Genomic DNA, 23,461 nt, shown 5'->3' with positions numbered 1-23,461 from the left:
AATTAATTTTGCCCACCTGAACGTCACGAACTGTATGTAAAAAAAAAAAAAAGTTGCCCTAGAGTTTAAATGATGCTCACCACGCTAAATGCTAACGCTAGTGAGAACGCGAATGCTATGATAACGTTCCAAGCCACCTAACATCGCATTTGCAACAACGTCACAACCCACTTCACTTCTCCCTCCTCTGCTTTCTCCGTGTCTAGTGTCTCTCCATCTCGATTGCGTTTCAACCAAATTGTAGTAACGCGCGTCTTCACATGCTCAGTAACAGTAACGGAGTCACAAAGATGGGAAAAGTAATTAATCAGATTACTCACTACTGACAAAAGTAACGCTGTTATACTCTAACTCTGTTATTAACAACACTGGTGACAAGCCTTTGTTTACCGTAAAGTATTTTTTTCCCGCCTAGATTTACTGCAATTTGTTGTGATTCTAATACTGTTTAATGGTATTCATAGACTCATGGATATTAATTGAGGGCTCACTTTCTGAAAATATGTATATTTGTTATTTTTCACTGCCCTTAAATGGGAGCAATACTCCAAATAAAACTCCTCAAATCACCTCAACTTACAGCGTTGCCATGAGGTAAAAGTTAATTCATTCCATAACCACACCTGGCACTCAAAACACTGATATCTTATCATCTTCCCCATAAAAATGTCTGAAATATTTAGGTTTTGTGTTGTTTTTTTTCCTAGTGTGACTTGTCCCTGTGATTGCCCATTGATTTCACCTGTTCTGACCGCTCCTAGTGAGTCCTCCTGTATTACCCAGCTGTTCCTCGTTGTCTCGTTACCCCTTGTCTGCATGTGTGTATATAAGCACCCAGTTTCTTTTCACTCTTTGTTGCGTCATTGTAAATGTCAGAGTCTCTGTCAATGCAATCTCCACGTTCATGTCAGCGTTTTTTCCCCAGTTCCTCGTGTTCCTCGTCCTGCTTTGGAAGTAAGTTGATTTGTTAGCCTGACTTTTATTTGTTAAGACTTTTTGGATTCCCCGATCGTTTTGTTGGTACTTTGTTTTTTGTTGGCATTAATTAAAACATTTTTGCACCGCCTTTTTTTGCCTCGCTTCACTTTTCCTGCGTTTGGGCCCACACACACCTGCCTGCCCGCATCCCTGACAGAATAACGCAACCACTCGTGTACCCAGCGGGAAAGATTCATTTTCGGCAGGCACGCCGATAGCCATTAGCCCATTCTCAAACCACCTACAGACCACAACATGTTCTTTTGGACTCTGATTTTTCAGACTTTGAGGAGGATCACAATTTATATGACCTCCTCTATTCTGACTCTGACTCCGACCCCGATTTTGATTCCATGCCCTTTTCTTCACCCTCTCAGTTTTTGTCACGCCTCAGTCATTCCACAGCCCCTTCCCAGCCTTTTTCCCTGGACCCTTACCTGGGTTCCCATTTGGCCATCTACCCTGGACCTCCGCGTGGTGGCCAGCGGAGGCGCCCAGATAAGGGCTGTAGTTCCTACAACCCTCCTTTGATTTCACCATGTAATGTGCCACCCAGTCTGCCAGAGAACATCGTCTGGGATCCTCGGCGTGCTCGTCCACGGCGACGGCAGGGGCCCACGCCGGCTTCCCGCATCCAAGTGCCCGCTCCGGCTTCCCGCGTCCAAGTGCCTGAGCCGGCTCCCCGCAGTCTTGTGCCCGCGCCGGCTCCCCGCAGTCTTGTGCCCGCGCCAGCTCCCCGCAGTCTTGTGCCCGCGCCGGCTCCCCGCAGTCTTGTGCCCGTGCCAGCTCCCCGCAGTCCAGTGCCTGCAGACTCGTGCGGCCACGCCTCTGTCCCGTCAGCAGACCCGTGCGGCAACGCTGCTGTCCCGTCAGCAGACCCGTGCGGCCGCGCTGCTGTCCCGCCAGCAGACCCGTGCGACCACGCTGCTGTCCCGCCAGCAGACGCCTGCGACCATGCTGCTGTCCCGCCAGCAGACACCTGTGACCACGCTGCTGTCCCGCTAGCAGACGCCGCCGACACCACTGCTGTCGCGCCAGCAGACTCCGAAGTTCCTGACCCTCGCCCGACGATACTGCTCCCCGCTTCCTGCCACGACTTGGCGGCATGAACGACCGAGCACTACCTCATCTGGGACGCCCACCTGATCGGCCCGTGCGGTCGCCCAACGTCTGGTGCCCTGTGCGCCCTCCTGATCGACCCGTGCCTTCGGCCCATGTCTGGCGACCAGAACGCCCGCCTGACTATGATGGGCTGATGTTGCTCCCTCCTCCGGGCCCCCTTTCTACCCGCCATGTTTGGGACTTTGTTTTTGTAGGGGACATCTGAGATCCGTCCCTTGGGGGGGCGGGGGGGGGGGGGGTACTGTGAGGTTTTGTGTTGTTTTATTCCTAGTGTGACTTGTCCCTGTGATTACCCATTGATTTTACCTGTTGTGCCTGCTCCTAGTGAGTCCTCCTGTATTACCCAGCTGTTCCTCGTTGTCTCGTTACCCCTTGTCTGCATGTGTGTATATAAGCACCCAGTTTTTTTTCACTCCTTGTTGCGTCGTTGTCAATGTCAGAGTCTCTGTCAATGCAATCTCCACGTTCATGTCAGCATTTTTTCCCCAGTTCCTCGTGTTCCTCGTCCTGCTTTGGAAATAAGTTGATTTGTTCTTGTTGCTTTAACAAAGTCCCGTCTGCGCCTCGCTGATTGGTCCACTCTGCTGTCTGTTTGCTGTGGCTAATGAAAAACGCCATTTTCTTATGAAATTTGGTGGGTGCGGCTAATGGTCAGGTGTGCCTTATAGTCCAAAAATTTATTCTAACGAAAACAGCAACGCAAATGTTTAGAATGTGTTTTTTTTTTTTTTTTTTTTTGAACTTTTTATTTAACACAGAAAATATTACAACACATGACAATTTGTGATAGGGAAGAAAAAAAAAAAGAGGACAATTTCCCCTTTAATACAACAGATTATAGTAATTTTAAATTACCGGTATATCTAATGTAAACCATCATGAGCATCATGATTTCCATTACCATTGATGTTGGCCTCCTTCTAGTGTATGTGCCATAGCCACCCCAGGGCAGTATAATACAAACATCTAATGAATAGGAGTTACACAACTAAATGGCCTTGCCTAGTTGCAATCCAATCAGTGATATTTTCACAGAGAGTAAAGAATATATGGCTGTGAATATTATCATAGTCAATTGCAGAACAATCTTGGGGTTTCTTAAGCACCTCTGAATTCCTAGCACCCCTGAAATTATATAATACAACATACAGTAAGTACAGATCGTTGTGGTTCTTTCATATAGTTATATATTTTGCTTTTGGATTATGACAGCAACAACAAAAAACTGCTAATAGGATTAAAACATGTGAGTCTCTGTGGACATTTTTTAACAAGCAAGGTGAGGAAAACTCATTATTGCAGAAATGACTCTTTTCCATTTGTGACTAATTATCACATGCTCCCACCTCACTCTCTGTAAATTGTTCATGGCCGCATTTATTCTCTCAGTCTCATGAAATTGCATTCAACATGCAAAACTGTTAATGTAATGACAGTGTTTTGGCAATCGATCTAGCCATTTTTCAATGAATGAGATTTTATATGGTAAGATAATATGTCCCTTTACTTTATGTTTAGATGTTGCCTTTAGGTAGATGTTTGTCTGATTTCCCACATTCTTTCTGTCCTTGATTTATACGTTAATACCCTTGTCTCTCACTATTCTTTTATTCCGCTCTCCTCCAGAGCGCTGCAACGGAGTTGAATGTGAGATATGCCTCTGGAGCTGGTTGCTATGGTGAAAGATCGTGGCGTAAAACTGGGAGATGGCACCACGTTTTTTTTTTTTTTTTTTTTTTTTAGAAATGCATAAGATTGGGAGTCTGGCCTGTGTAATTATTATGTCCACACTGTAAGTGCAATGCTTCGTAAACACAAGGCAGTGGTGTACCCGCATGTAAATGCTTCCAACATGTCGACTACTGTACTGTTTTGGCCATGGCACATGCAATCAGATAAACCAGAAACAGTGGTAGGTGAATATTGAGAAACTATGTGGGAGTCCTCATTTATGGTGAGCGCGGTACATGGAGCCACTTTCCTAAAAATGCTACAAACAGACGTGAGCACTTTTGTTCTGACACAGAACAAAATACACATTAGCCTTAGGCTCTTTCTTGGTTTTGCAGCACAATCTGACAATAATTACTCCTGCAGGACTGCTTGCTTTCTTGCTTCTTTTTTGCTTTCTTTCTTTTAAAATCCATTATATTTATTATATTTGCTGGCAACCCATCATATTCGAGAAATGTCAATAATAAGGGTTTTGTTTCAAGGCCATTGACATGTCAGACAGGGAGAAAGCAAGGGTTCTTACATACAGTGCTGCTCGAAAGTTTGTGAACCCCACAGCGATGGTCAGATTTTTTGTAAAAAAAACTAAAATAACCTTATTAAATGTTAAGTTATACCCAAATCCACAATACTGACATTCCAAATAATGGACTGAAACAAAAGAAATAGTTATATTGTCATTCTTTATTTAACAAAAGTGGTTGATTTAAGAAAAACTCAGATATCATGTGTGCAAAAGTATGTGAACCCCTTCAGTTAATAGGATATTGCGCCTCCTTTTGCAGAGATTACCTCAACCAAACGGTTTCTGTCGTGACTAATCAGCCTCTCACATCTACTTTGGGGGATTTTTGCCCATTCTTCCTTGCAGAACGCAGTCACTTGAGAGAGATTTGATGGGCGTCTGGCATGAACTGCTCGCTTCAGGTCCCGCCACAGCATTTCAATGGGATTTAGGTCAGGACTTTGACTGGGCCAGTCCAGAACACGAATCTTCTTCTTTTTCAGCCATTCCTTGGTTGTATTGCTGGAATGCTTTGGATCATTATCATGTTGCATGATCCACCTTCTGCCAAGCTTTAACTTCAAAACAGATGGCGTCAGGTTATGTTCTAGGATTTGACAATATTCCTCAGAATTCATGATTCCCTGGACTATGTGGAGTTGTCCAGGTCCTGAGGATGAAAAGCAAGCCCAGATCTTGACATTCCCACCTCCATGCTTCACTGTTGGGAGAAGGTTCTTTTGGTGGTATGCAGTGTTGACTTTTCGCCAGACATGGCGGCTTTGGTTGTGACCAAACAGTTCAATTTTGCACCTACATCAGTTGATGAAAACTCTTTTTAATTTAGTCTCGACAACACAACTGTTAAAAAAACAAAAAAAAAAAACTACTGAATTGATTGATTAGGAAATCAGGTTGAAATAATAGAAAATTCCAAAATGTTGAGGGGGTTCACAAACTTTTGAGCAGCACTGTACATATATATATATATATATATATATATATATATATATATATATATATATATATATATATATATATATATATATATATATATATATATATATATATATATATATATATATATTAGGGCTGTCAAAAATATCACATTAACGAGTGGTAATTTTTTTTTTTAATTAATCACGTTGAAATATTTGACGCAATTAATGCACATGCCCCCGCTCAAAGAGATTAAAATGACAGTACAGTGTAATGTCCGCATGTTAATTGTTTTTTGGTGTTTGGCGCCCTCTGCTGGCGCTTGGGTCCAACTTATTTTATGTGTTAGTACCATGAGTGAGCATGGTGTAATTATTGACATCAACAATGGCGAGCTACTAGTTTATTTTTTGATTGAAAATTTTACAAATTTCAATCAAACGAAAACATTAAGAGGGGTTTTAATATAAAATTTCTATAACTTGTACTAACATTTATCTTTTAAGAACTACAAGTCTTTCTATCCATGGATCGCTTTAAGAGAATGTTAATAATGTTAATGCCATCTTGTTGATTTATTGTTATAATAAACAAATGCAGTACTTATGTACCGTATGTTGAATGTATATATCCGTCTTGTGTCTTACCTTTCCATTCCAATAATAATTTACAGAAAAATATGGCATATTTTAGATGGTTTGAATTGCGATTAATTACGATTAATTTTTAAGCTGTAATTAACTCGATTAAAAATTTTAATCGTTTGACAGTCCTAATATATATATGTATATACTGTATATATATATACTGTATATATATATGTATGCATATATGTATGTATGTTAGTGAATGCCTTAGGCATAACCAAGTAGCCGGTATAGTGTACCGAAACGTCTGTGCAAAGTATGGACTGGAGACCCCTAGATCAGGGGTTTTCAACCCAGTCCTCAAGGCACACTGTGGGTCCTGGTTTTTGTTCCAGCCGATCCAGCAGAGACAGTTGAACCAATGAGGCTTCTGCTAAAACAAGCCACACCTGACTGCAATCAACTGATTGCACTTGTAAAACACCAGATTGGGGAAAAAGTGTTGTCATCTTGTTTGGTAAGAATGAAATCCTGCACCCACAGTGTGCCTTAGTGGAATAGGTTGGGGACCCCTGCCCTAGATCACAATGGGAAACACCTACCAAGATGGTGGAAAATGAGAAAAAAGTGAGCCTGGGAGGTGAGCACAACAGTGGTGCCCGTGGTCATAGGAGCACTGGGAGCCAGGTCTCCCAAACTGGAGAAGTGGCTCCAGCAGATACCTGGAGAAACATCAGACACCTCCGTCCAGAGGTGCGCAGTCCTAGGAACAGCAAAGATACTGCTTACTTTAGTTATTTATTTATTTATATATTATTATTATTATTATTTTAAATACAGTATATGTATATACGTATATCTATATAATATATATGTGTGTGTGTGTGTGTGTGTGTTTGTGTGTGTATACAGTACGTATGTAAATATATTACGTATGTAAATTTAATGTAATAAAATTTCATGTGGGACTTTAGCTGGTAAACAGCGCTATCGTGCGTCCAGGCACCATTATTACATGCTCACTCTTTTGTCGATGTCTCCCCCTATTGTTTAACAAAATAATGACCTGGATGCAGATGTAGTATCTCTGACACTTTAATCCAACCGTTTAATGACACAGACAAACAATGTATGTTCTTTAGAAGCACTCCATAGCACCGTTGCCTCCCTTTGTGCTTTTTCTTACCTATTAACAAAATAATGACCTGCATTCAGCTGTGCGTATCTCTGACACTTTTATCCAACCGTTTAATGACACAGACAAACCATGTATGTTCTTTCGACGCACTCCATAGCACCGTTGCCTCCCTCTGAGCTTTTTCTTACTCATAATACTAAGATTAATAATGACTGTGTTGTTTCCATGGTGACTAGAAACAGCGTGTTTTTAGAGGAAGCTCTCAGTAAGGGAGCTGAGATGGGATGCAAGCGATGTACTCACTAAAACCAACACGGTGTCTCCATTTTTCTACCCGTATCCTTGTACTGAGATTTAGGATGACAGTATTTTTACCCCCTTCATGTTTAAGCAACTTGACACCAAACTGCCTGACTGATTTATTGTCACTGTACTGTGAATGGAATTTTTTTTTTGTCAATTTCATTATATATTGACAAAAAAAATGTAAATGGAAAGAAGCAGCATAAAGAGTGAGTTACAACACTTTAATGCTGTAAGGTGTGAGCTGCTGTCTAAAGTATGTGCAAGTACCATTTTTGTGAGGTAGTCATGCAGTAAAGCTCTCTGCAAATGCTTTATTCACAAAGAAAATTCATGATGTAAGAGTTGTTTGTGAATTTTAAAAAAAGACCACTCTTGTCAATGCGGAGGACACCGTAAATATGAGTCAACCACTGACTCACCAGATATTTAGTTCTTAAACCAAAACCCTGTCGCTGTCTGTTGCCCCTGGATACAAGTGAAGTCTCCATGGAAAATAGTCATGCCTTAAGATCCAATTAGGGTTTTCTAATGAGGCACTATGAGCTGTCACTTAGATGTTTTTTTTTTTTCCTCAGCTGACCGTGCAAACATGAGTTACAATTCGACACCCAAGAATTAAGTCATCACAAATTCAAAGTATGTTGATGAAATATTTGAGCCTGCTTCATTCACTGACCAACCTGCAACGTACCGAGAGACTTTTCCCAGGAAGGAACATCAACCGAAATGAAGCAAAAGGTGTATAAAAAAACTGTTAAATCCTTTATATTTTTTAAATTGTGTATTCAATTCAATTCAATTCCAATTGAATTTTATTTGTATAGCCCTATATCACAACAAGGTTGTCTCAGAGGGTTTTACAAAGTCAATTTGATACACAGATACAGTACATGAATGAGATGAGTTCATATCCTGGGCATCCCCCATCCTTAGACCCTCCATGGCGACAAGGAAAAACTCCAAACCCAGTGGGAAAAGAGAAACCTTGGGAAGAACAACAGTCAGAAGAGATCCACTCCCAGGACGGACAGGCTATAGATGCACCAGGACTGATGATGGATATTAGCAGAAGGAGTTCCAGTTTGTTGAGATGCAATTGGGTGAGGGAAAATGAGGGGGTCCATTTAGCCAGATGAGACGAGGGGAGGGGCAATGAGGACGTCCATCCAGTCAGGGGTCAGGATAGTCAGGCGGCTGCGGCTGAAAAAGTAGCTCCTCCCCCAGAGGACTAGTGATGAAGAGACTAGTCAACTAAATATTAGAAATAGAAAAGAGAAATAAAGTAAAGACAAGTGGTAGGTAGAGTGAAAAACAAGAGATAGGACTCAGTGGCTATACTTTCCCCAGCATTATAGCTCCTAGGGCAGCTTAGACTGAACTGTGAGTCCAGTCAGTTTTCAACTAGCCTGACCATAAGCTTGGTCAAATAGGAACGTTTTTAGTCTAATCTTAAATGTACAGACTGTGTCGGCCTCTTTGATATTAGCTGGAAGCTGATTCCATAAGACAGGAGCTTGGTAATAAAGACTCTAGCTCCTACTGTACTTTTAGAGACCATGGGAACTACCAGTAGACCTGCATTCTGAGAACGAAATATCCTGTTGGGGCGGTGTGGAACCAGAGCATCTGTGAGATAAGATGGCTCCATACCATTAATGGTCTTAAATGTAAGAAGGAGGATTTTAAATTTAATTCTAAACTTGACTGGAAGCCAGTGAAAGGCTTGGAGCACAGGGGTGATGTGCTCTCTTCTATTAGTTCCTGTTAAAAGTCTTGCTGCTGCATTCTGGACTAGCTGAAGACCTCTTAGAAAACTTTTAGGACAAGCTGCAAGTAAGGAGTTACAGTAATCCAATCTAGATGTAACGAACGTGTGAATTAATTTTTCGTTTTATTTATTTATTTAATATTTCTAATTTTTGCTATGTTGCGCAAGTGAAAAAAGGCTGTTCTGCAAGTTTGTTTAATATGAGCCTTAAATGATAGGTCTGTGTCTAATAGAACTCCTAGGTTTTTAACTGTGGTTCTGGAGGCTACACTCATATTGTCCAGAGTGACTATCTGGGCAGTTAGAGAGTCTCTCACACTTTTAGGGCCTATTATAAGGACTTCTGTCTTTTCAGGGTTAAGTAAAAGATAATTAGTGCTCATCCAGGTATCTATATCTCGAACGCAGGTACTTAGTTTATCCACTTGCCTGATCTGATCAGGTTTCATTGATAAATACAATTGTGTGTCGTCAGCATAACAATGAAAATTAATGATAGTTTTTCTGATGATATTGCCTAGAGGCAGCATATACAACGTAAACAAGATGGGCCCGAGGACCGACCCTTGCGGCACACCATAACTTTTCTTCTAATATGGATGAGTAATATCTGGTTTTAGTCGTACACAAGGCCTGATTATAAGTCACTAAACTGTTTTCCCAGGCAAAAAGAGAGTGCTCTGTGCTGGAACGGCGCCAAAGTCTTTCTAATTTATGTGCCGTTTGTTTAAGAGAACGTGTTTCAGCATTATACCAGGGAGAAGCTCGTCTCGGCTTGACAGACTTTAATTTTGGGGGCGGGGGGGAATTGGTTTTATGTTTTAATATTAAAGAGTGCTATTTTTTTTTTAAACATTTGTTTTAGGGAGGCTGAAATGAATTAATGCAATTTCCGTTTTTTTTCAATGGGAAAGATAATTTGTGTGCTTTGAGGTACAAGTTTGGCAACAGTGACTATGGTTTTTCCTTGCTTTCCTTGCATTTAAAGTAATGCTTATGTTGGCTTTTTTATTTAAATTGACTCAGGGATGTCACACGATTGGCATGTGTACTTTAACACATACAGTGGTATGAAAAAGTATCTGAACCTTTTGGAATTTCTCACATTTCTGCATAAAATCACCATCAAATATGAGCTGATCTTTGTCAAAATCACACAGATGAACAAACAGTGTCTGTCGGGGGGCACAAAATATTAAATGTGATGATTCACTTACTATTTCCCCCCCTTCTGTCATTGTTTGCATGCTATCCTCATTAAAATATAAAAACCTATAAATGTTTGCGTGGTTTTAGTTAAAGCAGACACTGTATTTTCATCTGTGTGATTTTGACAAAGATCACATATGATGGTGATTTTATGCAGAAATGTGAGAACATCCAAAAGGTTCAGACACTTTTTTTATACTACTGTATAATGTATGCAAAGCAATGCAAATGTACATACATTCATGAGATGTGACCAAACAAAAACATAAATCCTCAAACTGCAGTCTGATAAGGGTCACACAACAGAACTGTGTGTTATGGGGAAGTCTATGCGGATGCCTCAGTGGGACCCTGGGCCATTGGAGCAAGGTTTTATCGAGTGTGACATTTTCTAATCCCAGTCATGTTTGATGGACGCCTCATACTGGAATTTAAGATAATAAAGGGTGTGTGTGTGTGTGTGTGTGTGTGTGTGTGTGTGTGTGTGTGTGTGTGTGTGTGTGTGTGTGTGTGTGTGTGCATGTCGCTCCAGTGTGTCAAAATAATGTTTGACCTAAACTCAGGGATGCTGTTGAAAAACAGTTCCTCACTTTTCTCCAAAACGTGTTTGTTGCAGTAAAGTGTATACTTCCCACATCAGCAATAATGATTATTCATTAGGCACATTTGATTTCATCAATGGTGAACAAACGCCAATGTAACTCGGTTACTTTTCATTCATATCATGCGCAAAGTCACTCTTTGTCTCATCTTGAAGCTTTTATTCACTTACAGTTCATATAAAAAGTCTGAATACCCGTGTTCAAATGCCATGTTTTTTGTGTTTGAACCCTTCCAGGGACAGTGGTCACAACAGTTGAGATATATTCAAGTTATCATAATCTTAACTCATTCACTGTCAGCCCAGCTAAGTGTATGTGTTGCTGTAGTTAGTAAAAGAGGGAAATTGATCTTGAAAACCCATATTGCTGTCAATGGCACCCAAAGAGTTGAGCTATATGAGGTCACAAGAGATTTATTAATAAAACAAGAAAATTGCATGGCAGGCTGATTGGAAAACTCCAAAATGTGACAGGGTATGAGCGTGTGCGTGAATGGCTGTTCGTCTCCTTGTCCCCTGCGTTTGGCTAGCTACCGCCTACCCCGCCTACTGCCCATAGTTAACAAGGATGTACCAGCACCCCCGCAACTCTTGTGAGGATTAGCGCCATGAAAGATGAGTGAATGATTGACCATTACTACCAAGAGTAGTGAAAAATCTCATTTTCCCCATGATAACAACCTTTGTGGTAACAAACATTGTGGTAGTGCAAAAACAAATAAATGACCGAAACAAATGTCACAAGTTAGAGGAATATTTTGGCCTAAAATTGTGCGACACACTAAAATGTTAGCTGGATTACATAAAAAAAACTACACAATAGTTCCTTTTTTGTCTCTGTGTAGAAACTACATGGCAATAAACTAAAATAGTTTGAGTATCGATACTTGTACAATTAAATATGGTATACGGATACAACATTTCAGTATTGATGCTGTAGAGATATATTTTCATTTATCTCCTGTCCGTTAAGAGAATTAAAGAAACTGTTAAAAGAAAAAAAATCGACTTTCTTTTCTTTCAATGCGTTCATACTTTTCAATAATTTTGACAACCCTGCCTTTTTTGTGTTGTACACATTTGTTTTACTGCTTTAAATTAAGTCAACCAACTAGCACTTTACTGTATGAATAGGCCTTTTCCTCCCATGCTTGTGTGAGTTTTTTTTTTTTTTTGTCTAAGATATACATCTATGAATAACGCTATCGCTGAATAAATTGAAACTGTCATAAGACCGCTGTTGATTCACAGTTGAAGGCCTCTGTGTTGAAAGGCAGCTTCATTCATTACTTCATGTCTTCTCTGTGTTATTTATGTCTCACACTTTGGAGGTTTCAGGGTAAAATTCTCAACTCCGATGTTCATGTGTGACATTTTCCCCGTGCTTACATTGCTTTCGTATATTTCATTATTTCAAAAGGTCTTTATTTTTCTTATAGCCAGTGGGATAGGCTTCATCTTGCCCAATCCCTCATAAGAACAAGTGGCATAAAAAAACTGCTGTCTGGTTGGATTACACATAATTGAATTTGCATGATTAAACAAGTAAGCATTTGGAGGGCATTTAAATTCATTATTTCAAGTAGATTCCAACAGGGCTTAATTAGCCTGCATAAACGTATTGCCTACATGTTCTCCTAGCCCACCTCCAGTCTCAGGTGTAGGATATGACATTTCGATCCAAGCAGTACCCATTCCTATTGTCACGAATACCCTTCGATAATTCATTACCACTGTGGTACAACAGTTATTCTGGAAGTATAAATGGTTTCTCAGTAGTAAACATAATGAGGAATTTGCATTAGCTCTCGCAACTAACTTTCTAGGTTCTTAAAACACAGGCAATATTTTTGAAGGGAATTAATCACTAGTTAGGCTGTGCTGGTCTGTGACCGAGCATATGTTCTCTTCAATTATATTTCAGTCTGAATGAGACAGGCGGACAAAAGCCAGAAATCCATTTTCACATTATGTGCGCATTCAGTGAATTGACCATTATTATAATTACCGATACTGCTGGTCTGTTAGTACTAAAAATACAGCGCCTCGGGGAAGGAAATAAGAATTCTGTACTGGAAAATATCATTTAGTGTATGAGACCTTATCGTTGTACGTGTGGTGCAGCACTTACTGTAAGGCCAGTGGGACAAGTATTGTACTTTGAACATGGAGTTCAGTAGGAAGGAAGAAGGAGGAATATATTCTTATCTTCACCAAAGTCCCTCATGAGCAAATTCTGCCTTCAAAGTCAAACTTCAAAGTCTGCTCCGCAGCATCAAATATTCAGCAGGGTGCTTTTGCTCAGGAGCATTCCTCAGATGAGTGGCTTGTTCCATTTAGCTCCACTTTCATCCCAGCAGCTCATACTCAATATGCAAAATCATCTGTGTTGAATTTGGTCATTTTAGGACACTTGAGGATCAGATAGGCTATCCATCCTTAAATAGCGTGGAGGCTATGAAAGCTGGTCAAGCATTATATGTTTTCTGCTGGTGTTCCTATTGACTCATTCACTTTCATTGATGGCATTAGATGTCTCATCCATTTGAACTCTCAAAATGAATTGGACCTCTACCATCGTCAATGGCCGCAAATGTGTTAAAATAACCAGTGAGATCATTTAGACCAGAGTTACAGTATGGCTTGGCTGTGATGCCACGGTCAAGTTTATCCTAAAATCCTTGTGGCCATGTGTGCCAAATCCGCTCAACTTCTTCCTTCACCTCTCTGACCTTGCGCTTAAAACACCAAATTCCAATCTGTTCATCCTTCAAATCCAAGTGAATTTCATGCGGCAAGTCTAAAGAAAGAAATGCTTGGAAATATCTTTTTGAGAATTGATCATTTTTTACCTTTTCACTTTCTGATTCTATTAACAAAATATGAGAGCGGAGTGTTTTCAAACTCTATAATCACATCTTCATGGCTAGGTTCATTCCACAATGCACAATTCCAATTTTTTTTTGTCATATCTGTTTTTTTGGCGTGCCAGTTCAGACTGCCTTTGTCCATTGAGCCCATAGGCAGAGTTTGACTTTTGGGGCAGGGAGGGCACAATATGTTAATGACCCCGAAACGCAGTGTCAGCAATGAAATTAACTTAAAAGAATATTTATAATAATAAGTTGAAAATAAACCTTTTTTTGTTTCCGATCATTTTTGAGGGGAATTCTAAATCAGGCTGGTTAGGACAGCTATACTAGTACTTTTTGCCAACATCGTCATCCATTGAATATGATGTTCTGTTAAATTTTGCAACCCATCAGAAATAGCAACTTTATGTTAAAAATGGCAGCGAATACAGCGGTTACAAAGTAAACACTATGAACTTTCTTTAAATATAGGAATATTTACATACGTTTGATCATGGACGGACAGGGCCGTTCCTGAGCAATTTGGTGCCCTAGGCAACATATTTGGTGGCGCCCCCCCCCCTATTTTCACCACATATATTTAAACACTCACACTGAAAAAGCACGTTATCCCTTTGTAATTTATCATATAAAAAAGACAACGAACAAGTTCAGAAATTAAAAGAAAATTTCTCTAATAACTATTCAAAAGCACCAATAAAAACACTTTTAAAAAAGCATTAAATAAATTACAATATGATTAACACCCACCAAAACAAACCTATAAAAAGACACACAGAACACTTTAAAATGCAAGTTTTTTTTTCACCTTGACCTATAACCTTACTCACCTTGTCTTCACTGATGCAAAAGCAACTATTGCACTTTCATTAGACAGTTGTTTTGGAAGTTGCACTTCTTTCCTGGACTTGGTGGGCTTGAACTTGGTGCTGAAGGAAAATATTTCAGAGGAACATCTACAAAGAGAAGAAAGTGGAATGTCACATTATATTAGTCAAATAGCTGCTGATTGTAAAACCAGCATGACATAACCCTAATAGCGCCTAAATTCTTGCATCCTACTATACCTGTCTATTGGATCGGGCTATCTTTGATGGGCGTAGTTAAAAGAAAATAAATTCTTGAAGCACTGCAACTGCACAGGACTATCCAATAATAATGAATTAAATAATATATGATAGCAATAAATAAATAAATAAATAATTAAATTGAATATTTAGATTACATGAATGTGATTGCCATTTTAACGAATTAATGACACATTTAATAGCAAATTATTTATTTAAATGCTTGGCACTTTTACTCCCCCATAGCACAGAACTTTGAAATTATTAATTGCATATTTAATGGTGTATTGATTTAATTAACCTTGGTACTTTTAGACAAGGCAAGTGAAAAGCACAATTTAACACAAGGTAAAAGTGGTTCACATCACATGAAAATAAGCAAGACAATTTTAGTCCCCCATCGACTTTGTCCAAATTTCTCAAAAATTGGAGGGGGAGTAAATTTAACTGAAACTAATCAAAAGCTGGCTGAATACTGAAAATATTTCTAAAACAACAGCCTGGCTAATGATACAGTACAATTTTGCTTTAGCACTAAGTCATATAAACTCTATGTAAATAACCGCTAGCTTGCAGTTGCGCTAAGTCTACGTGCTTATGCTGTTGAAAAAAAATCATCACAACAAACCTCTGTTTTTCCTCACGTTTATGCTCTCTTCTTTCTTTTTCTTCTGGCCCGGAGGGCTCTTGTCTTTTCATGAGGTTGACTTGTCACCGTAACGTTGCTCAATTGCGGAGGCTAAAAATAGCACCTTCAGGTAGCTCGCTGGTCTGCTGGGTGGTGAGTGAGACTAGGGTCTGTGGTGAAATTATCGCATCACAAGAAAAAGTGAAACAAGCAGAAGGCACACTAGAAAAATGATTTCATTATTATTTAAAGACTTATCATGAACGTTTTTCTTGTTCTTTTGTTTTCTTGTTTTGTATAATTTTTTGAATACTGCCATCATCAAATATTATTTGAATATTTTTCTTGACGCCCTTTTGGACGCTGCTGCGCCCTTAGGCAGTTGCCTAGCTCGCCTTATGGGCGGCACGGGTCTGTAGCTGGACATGTAAAAAGTTCTCCTCAGACACATCCTGCCATGTTAGCTGCACACTACAACTTCATCTGCATCTGTGGATAACATTGAGAGAACAACTGAGTGTAAAAGAGGGCTTATTCACCGCCACATCAGCTTTAGGAGCAAAATATTATAAGGGTGCAAAATTTGGCAGAACAGGTCCTCAGGTAGTTTTGGCTAAGCAAAGCAAATGACCATCTAAGGTGCTAGTCACATGATCTGTTCGAAAAATAATTTTGACCCATTATAAAAACATTTTTTATTTGTTCATGTCATTGATTTTTTTTGTTTGTTTTATTGCTTTGCAACTTTTATAGAAAATATTTTACCGGAAAACTCTTAATTTTAAAATCATGTATAGGAAAGTCAATTACATGCAATGACATTTGTCGGCCGACAGAGAGGGGGCACGCTCCCCGGACCCCTTAACCTCGGTATGATTGAGCCCCTTCAAGTATTACACATGTGCACTAACTCGCATCCAACACTCGCTGAGCAAACTGACCCGCATGCGTAGTTTCTGTCAGGTGTCACGGAACAGAGGAGATCCCATCGCAGGAATACAATAGCACGATGATTTTGATTTCTTATGGCGATTATTCAAAAGAGTTTGATGAAGGCTGGGCAGGCAAGAGGCGGACACTCAAGGGAAACAGGTCTCGACGGGAGCATGTAATTTCTTTCTGTGATAAGACAAAAGTTTGTGAGCCGGGGATCAAGACAGCGAATATACAAGGAATGGGCAAAGCAACTCACAGCGAAACCAGATGAGTTGATCAGGTGACGAGGTGGAGCGTCCACTGGGCTTTAAAGGTGGCTGATGGAGATTGCCTGCACCTGTGGCCGCTCGACCGCTCTGATGTCGAAAATTGCAATTAGATGAAAACATGCACACCTGCCTAAGGTGTGCCAGGTCTCAGAAGGGAGGGACAGTGGCCCTAACTGTTATGTGTTGCGGAAGGGAGGGGATCTCAGCAAGGAGACACAATGACACGATGGTTGTAATTCCCAAATACGTTTATTTAAATGAGACTGATGACGGCTCGGCATACGAGAGGCGGACTTCACCCATGGCGAACACCAGGTCCAGGTCTCGACGTGAGCGTATAAATCATTCCTGCGACAAGAGAAAAGTTCATGAATTGGGGATCAAAACAGCGAATACTCAAGGAAGGCGAGAAGCAACTGATGGCGAAACCAGACGCGTTGATCAGGCGACGAGGTGGGGTTTCCACTGGCTTTTAAAGGTGGCTGATGGAGATTGCCTGCACCTGTGGCCGCTCCACCCGTCTGACATCAGATGAAACGTGCACTCCTGCCCAAGGCCTGCCAGGTCTCAGGAGGGAGGGGCAGAGGCAGAGGCCTTAACACTAACAGTATCAAAACAAATGATTTCACATGCTCTATTTGAGTTTCTCTTTTAATGTTTTTTTGTTGGGCGTAAACTGTAGCAGACAGTAGACGTGTTGTGTTGCACAAGTTGATGGAATAAATGATTAGAAACCTGACATTTTCTGTGGCAATGTTAACACAATAATAACTGTCACCTTAACTTATAAAGAATGGCGAACGGAGGTCTGAGGAGGACCGTCGAGATCGACATTCTACGGTCTTATTGTCGAGTTCACGGACGCACACACCATGCTCATGTTTTTCTCTCATCTCATCTTCATTTCAATGGTAAGCATCACCTTTTCCTTTTTTCTCCACCTACACTAACCTTCTTGGAACCCATGTTGATTTCTCTCACAAGAAAATCCGCCGTGCGTCCGTCTTGCTGGAAAACAAAGAAACTGCGGCACTGTCATAAATTTTCGTATTTCAAGCATGTCGTCGGATGTAGAAACAAATGGCGAGACAAATTTTACACCAGATGTCGAAAAGATTGTGTATCGAAGCGATCGTATGCTGAGGTACCACTGTAGTTGTGTGCCAACCTAATGGTGGCCGACGTAATATGCTGGAATCGTCAATTGGGAAAAAAAACATATCCTCAACTTTTTGCCTATGTACAGTAAATCTAAATTTCTAAAATTACATAATATTTTTCAGTTAATATTGATCTTTGGGTGCTATTGCTGCTAAAGTAGTGAATGATTGAAAAACAGAATTGTAAAGAAGAACATCCAGTTACATCAAGCATTCAATCCCGGGCTTCGGCCTTCCTGTGTGGAGTTTGCATGTTCTCCCCGTGCCTGCGTGGGTTTTTCTCCGGGTACTCCGGTTTCCCCCCACATCCCAAAAACATGCATGGTAGGCTGATCAAACACTCTAAATTGTCCCTAGGTATGAGTTTGTGCTCGAATGGTTTTCAGTCTCCTTGTACCCTGCAATTGGCTGGCAACCGATTTAGGGTGTACCCCGCCTACTGCCCATAGTTAGCAGAGATTGGCTCCAGCACCCCTGTGACCCTAGTGAGGAAAAAACGGCTTGGAAAATGAATGAATGAACATCCAGTTGCTATCTTCCCAGGTTTCGTGTAAACATGAACCCCCCCCCCCCCAACACACACACACACTTTTTTATTTTAGATGCTACAGTACCGTAATTTTCGGACTATAAGCCGCTACCATTTCCCTCATTTTGAATCCTGCTCTTTATAGTCCAGTGCGGCTTATTTCTTGATTTATTTGGGTTAATGGGTAACACTATATTTGACAGCGGTGTCATAAGACTGCCATAAGACCGTCATAATTATGACATGACACTATCATGGGCATTAATGAATGCTTATGACAGATGTCAATAAGTGTCATCCACCAAATTATGTCACTAGCTCCATTTACAGTAGGGAGAACAAGTATTTGATACACAGTCAATGGGAAAACCTATTGGCAGTGTATCAAATACTTGTTCTCCCCACTGTATGTCCAGCTCGGATCTTTTACATCCATTAAAAGTAAGATAATTTGCTGGATAACACAAAATGACATCTGTCATAAACATTCATTCATGCTCATGGCAGAGTCATGACATACGTAATTATGATGCTTTTATGACAGTCATGGGGCGCCACTGTCAAATGTGTTACCAAAATACCATAACTAGCAATTGATGAAAGAACTGGAACAGTAACTAAAGAAATAGTTACCACAGAACATGAATTTTGATTTTTAATGACATCTGTTGTGCTGCAATGCATGTTAGGGGGTTGGGAGTAATGATGGCCAAATTAAGCTTTTTGAAGCACGAGCATGTTTACGGACTTTAACCCGAGGCACCGCTGTATCGTCTTGCAGCATCTCCTTGCGTTTGCTTTCATTGATAAAGTTTGGCTGTTAGGAAAATGGAAGCACTGCACAAATGCCCCTGCAATTGATGAAAGAACTGTAACACTAACTGAAGAAATAGATACCACAGAAAATGAATTTTGATTTTTAAGTACATCTGTAGCACTGCAATGCATGTTAGGAGGTTGGGAGCAATGATGGCCAAATAAAGCTTTTTGAAGCACGAGCATGTTTACGGAATTTACGGACTTTAACTCGAGGCACCGCTATATCGTCTTGCAGCTTCTCCTTGTGTTTGCTTTCATTGATAAAGTTTGGCTGTTAGGAAAATGGAAGCACTACACCAAATGTCCCTAAACCCACAATTTGATGCAAAAAAGGGATACTAGAGAGCAGAAAGTACAACAATTGCAGATGGTTCGCCTCTCCACACGTCCACGTGAGATATGCGCTTGTTGATGAGACCGCCTTGAATCGGCTCCTTGTGGAGCGGCGGCGCTCCTGAGGAAGCTGCCTGCCTTAACCGTCTATAGATGGACAAGTCAGTTGGCTGGGGAACACAGCGAGTGATGTGTGACAGTGAGGGCCGTCGGACGGAGAGCGGAAGCAGATGTGCGTGAGAGCGCGCCAGCTCACTGGGCACCTTTGTCTGGTGTTAACACTAGTCACCGCAGTCATATGCTAATGCCTCCTACTCTGAGAGAATAAATAAATGATCGATCCAGACAACACATCTGATTTACATCCCGATATTGAATGAAAAGGAATATGAAAGATGCTAGAAAATAAAGGGATTCTCCATTTTTTTTCCTCTCCTGAAAGCCTGAGACTTGGATGCTGCTGTTGGTGATGTCGCACGAGAGGGATGGATTGGAGAGAGAAAGAGGAAGAAGGGAGGGGGGGATTTAAAGGGCAAGAAACGGAGGGAGATTTAGATCCAGTCAAGAGCAGAGGCGGTGGATGTGAGCGGAGAAGAGGAGAGGCATTGACTGCAAACGTGCACACGCACACACAGTTCCACAGGAGGACAAGAAAACAGCTAATTTTGCGCCGCCTGCTCGGATTGGTAGTCATCCGACGTCCCGCTGCTGGAAGACGTACGGGCGAAGGGTTTCGGGGGATACGAGGAGCAGTGATGATCGGGCTACTCTCGCTGTTTGAATCCTGTCCTCAGACCACATAGCCACTTTGCTGTGGTGCTGTTGCAGGCCGACAGCCTTGCAGTTTGGCAGCAGCAACAGCAGTCAGGCTGATTGAGGCAGAATGAGCTCCAAGCACACCTCCGATTGGATTCCCTACAGGTACTGTGCATGACACCGTTTGGATCAGGCTTGTTTTTGGGGGTCAGCTGTGTACTGTACATGTGAGCGTGTGTAAGGTAAGGCTGTCAGGTGTTGTCAGAATTTCATAGAGTAGTTGGAGAGATTAAATCCATCCTCTACTACAACTCAGTGTGTGGTTCAATACAAAGGGGTAGTAATGGTTCAAATGTATGGATTGATTGAATGGTAAATTTAGCAATGTTTTGCACCTCTCATGTTTTTAAACAAGCCAGAATAACAAACATGTGTTTGACCTCATTGCACTTGTTTTTTCTTGAGCAAGATAACAGAAAAAGAATGCAAATTTGGAATCAAAGTGTGGTTTAATCCAGTTCACACTCTAAAAATACACGTTTTACAAGCAGTTATGTTTTTTTTCTGCTCATACACGTAGTGTATCTACTTGAGGGTACTATTTAGCTCTAGTATATGAATGTGTTTTCTTTTAAACTCATTCATTGCCATTGCCAGTGACGTCCAAGTCATTTGAACTGGGGGAATTGAAAGTGAACATTAGCATTCCCAGCCAGTGAAATGATGTTGCAGGTGTTGCTAAGTACTTGTGTGCATTGGAGGCAAATCTGCGTGTTTGGTCCACTACTTAAGAAAAACAGTACTCTGAACTGATGTGGGGCTCTGTTCTCACATCTCAATCAGACTAAGCGGACAAAAAGATTAACTTCTCTTTAGTGGTGCCAATGTTAATACACAAATGAATAATTAACTGAATTAATTATTTAGTGAGTTCAGTGTTACTTCTTTAGTTTTAGTAAACATGCAGAAATAGGACAGTCAGTGTTGCAAATAAAGCTTCAAAAGGTTTGCCATTTCCATTGTCTAAAATAAAAGAAGGTGATATGATAAGGAAGGAGAAAAGAGGTCGTTGGTTACACAATGAGATCGACTTTATCTCAACTCGTGAGGTTCCTATAAAAAGATACATAGGCAGCTGAGAGTGCTACATCTCTAGATCAAAGATATGCAACGTACTAATGTAGAGGAAAAAACATGTATGGTACCTAGTATCCCTGACTTCCCTTTATCTCATTTGATACCACTGACGCCAAATCTATTTTAACCTGGACTACCAAATTCAAATATGATCTGACATTTAGTGCCATCTATGGCAGCAAATTATTCATTTCGGCTATTGGAGACTAACTAGGAATCATCAGATGAATGAGTCTTTTTTTGGAGGGGTTCATCGAGTGCACTGTGTTTATTCCTTTTTGATAGGTTACTGTTAATATTTAATGCAGAGCAGTGATTTAATTAGGAAACTAATGCGTATAAATAAACTTGTTTCGCAAGTGTAATAGTGCTATATCTGAGAAAGTCAGTGTGTGTTTGGCACTGTGTCCAGGGACAGCAACATTAGCGCCTTGTACAGGCTGGTAATTGTGACTGGCATATGCCAATCGCTTCATTCGGCTTTGAAGCAGCTGCATTTGACACAAATGCAAAAGATCAATTTGGCTGTACCTGTGAATGATAGCTATTAAGCGACAAAGTCATGTTTTGTTCATTAAAGGCACTGAGTTGTCATTTGGTGTGAATATTTTTTTCTGTCAGCAGTTGTATTTTACGGTAATGTATTGGTGTAATCTGTGAAAATATAAAAGGAGGAAATATACAAGGAGTAGTAAAGAGCATCATGTCTCAAGTGAGTCCCTTACTTCCAAAAATGTTTATTGCAGGTGCTGCATCGGAGTCGGACTGCCTCACCATGTCGTGCCACGGCAAAATTGTGTCATATCATGACATTTTTTTTCTCATTTTGCTTCCCAAAAAGAACATTAACAAAGATCTATTTGAAATATTTCTCAGCTACGGTTAATTTACGTAAAATGTGTAGCTGATTACATTACTCTACGTAATAATACGACTGTTTTTTCTCGTAGGAATAGTATGACTTACATTTTGTAGTCCTTCTTTTTCCTTTTATTTGGCCTTAATATGTACCTCATTAACACAACAAAAATAGTACTTCTGTTAATGGACCAATGGCGTAAGTTTGCATTGGGACATTTGGGACATAACACTAGGAACTTTTCAGGATGCTCAAAATTGTCCCCACCAGATTTTAAGCAAACTTTTTGGATTATATAATGAGTTCAGTAATAGAAGTCATTTAGATTGTCTTCACATGTTTTGTAAGGATAGAATTGACCCTACCATTATTAAGTGAATTACTTTCATTATGTTCAGACTTACCCCCCCTCAAACGCACGTTTGATTGGCAGATGACTAAATTCCCTTGTTTTCAATCTACTAGAAATAAGTGAAATTATCTGCCAGTGCTTGAAGTAAATTTTACTCAGATTTCTTGAAATAAGATTATTTTCAGACAGCTATTTTTAACACTTATTTTAAGCAAAAACAAACAAACAAACAAAAAAGCTTTTTTTTCATCAGGAATGTTCTTAATTCAACAAGTGATATTGTTCAAAACTTTATTTGAAAGCATTTCCCCCTTGATTTTGGTGAAAAATGAACAACCTTTAGATGTATAGGCTTAATAAGATCAAATGGTAATATTTACCTAAAGTAAATTGAATAATCTGACCCATTAATCTGTTAACTAGTCTTTAACACTCAAAACAAGATGGAGAAAATTATTCAAAAAAATTTCAGAAAAATCATAGTCTTAAAACGTTCTAAATTTGCAGTGTTAAAGTTGGTATGTCAATTCAGATTTATTTTTACCTTGATCACTTAGCCCATCAATTAATTAGGTTCAAATTGGTGGTGAGAAATGTAGCCCTGACCCCCGTTCACCCAATCTGTTGGGTCTTATTTCGGTAATGTCCGTCCCCAGCAAAAAGTGTAAATGCAGGTTATGCTGTTATATCGTCCCTACCAATATTGATACCAAACCTACGCCCTTGTAATGGATCCATTTGAAGGAGTAGGGGGATATTCTACTTGCCGTGTTAAGGGATTTACTAGTTTCAGTGAGAAGGTGAATATTTTTGTTGTTGTTGTTGTTGTTCGTGAACTCCATTTACCAATTAGCTC

General features: G+C 40.2%; 1 protein-coding gene across 3 annotated transcripts in view; it reads left to right on the top strand.

Annotated features, from left to right (window-relative positions):
- Positions 1-23,461, top strand: part of tub (TUB bipartite transcription factor) — a 79,902-nt gene that overhangs the window by 19,823 nt on the left and 36,618 nt on the right. The window contains exon 2 of one of the 3 annotated variants that reach the window (XM_057841728.1): positions 20,330-20,422. The exons of the other annotated variants lie outside the window; for them this stretch is intronic. Within the exon in view, the coding sequence (XP_057697711.1) occupies positions 20,385-20,422 (38 nt within the window). The 5' untranslated portion in view covers positions 20,330-20,384. The remainder of the gene's footprint in view (positions 1-20,329; positions 20,423-23,461) is intronic. 3 annotated transcript variants of the gene reach the window in all.

Source organism: Corythoichthys intestinalis, chromosome 1, assembly GCF_030265065.1.
Source record: "Corythoichthys intestinalis isolate RoL2023-P3 chromosome 1, ASM3026506v1, whole genome shotgun sequence".
In the NCBI taxonomy this organism is placed as follows: domain Eukaryota; kingdom Metazoa; phylum Chordata; class Actinopteri; order Syngnathiformes; family Syngnathidae; genus Corythoichthys; species Corythoichthys intestinalis.
Note: the sequence above shows the minus strand (reverse complement) of the source record. Positions and strands in the feature narration are given on the sequence as shown.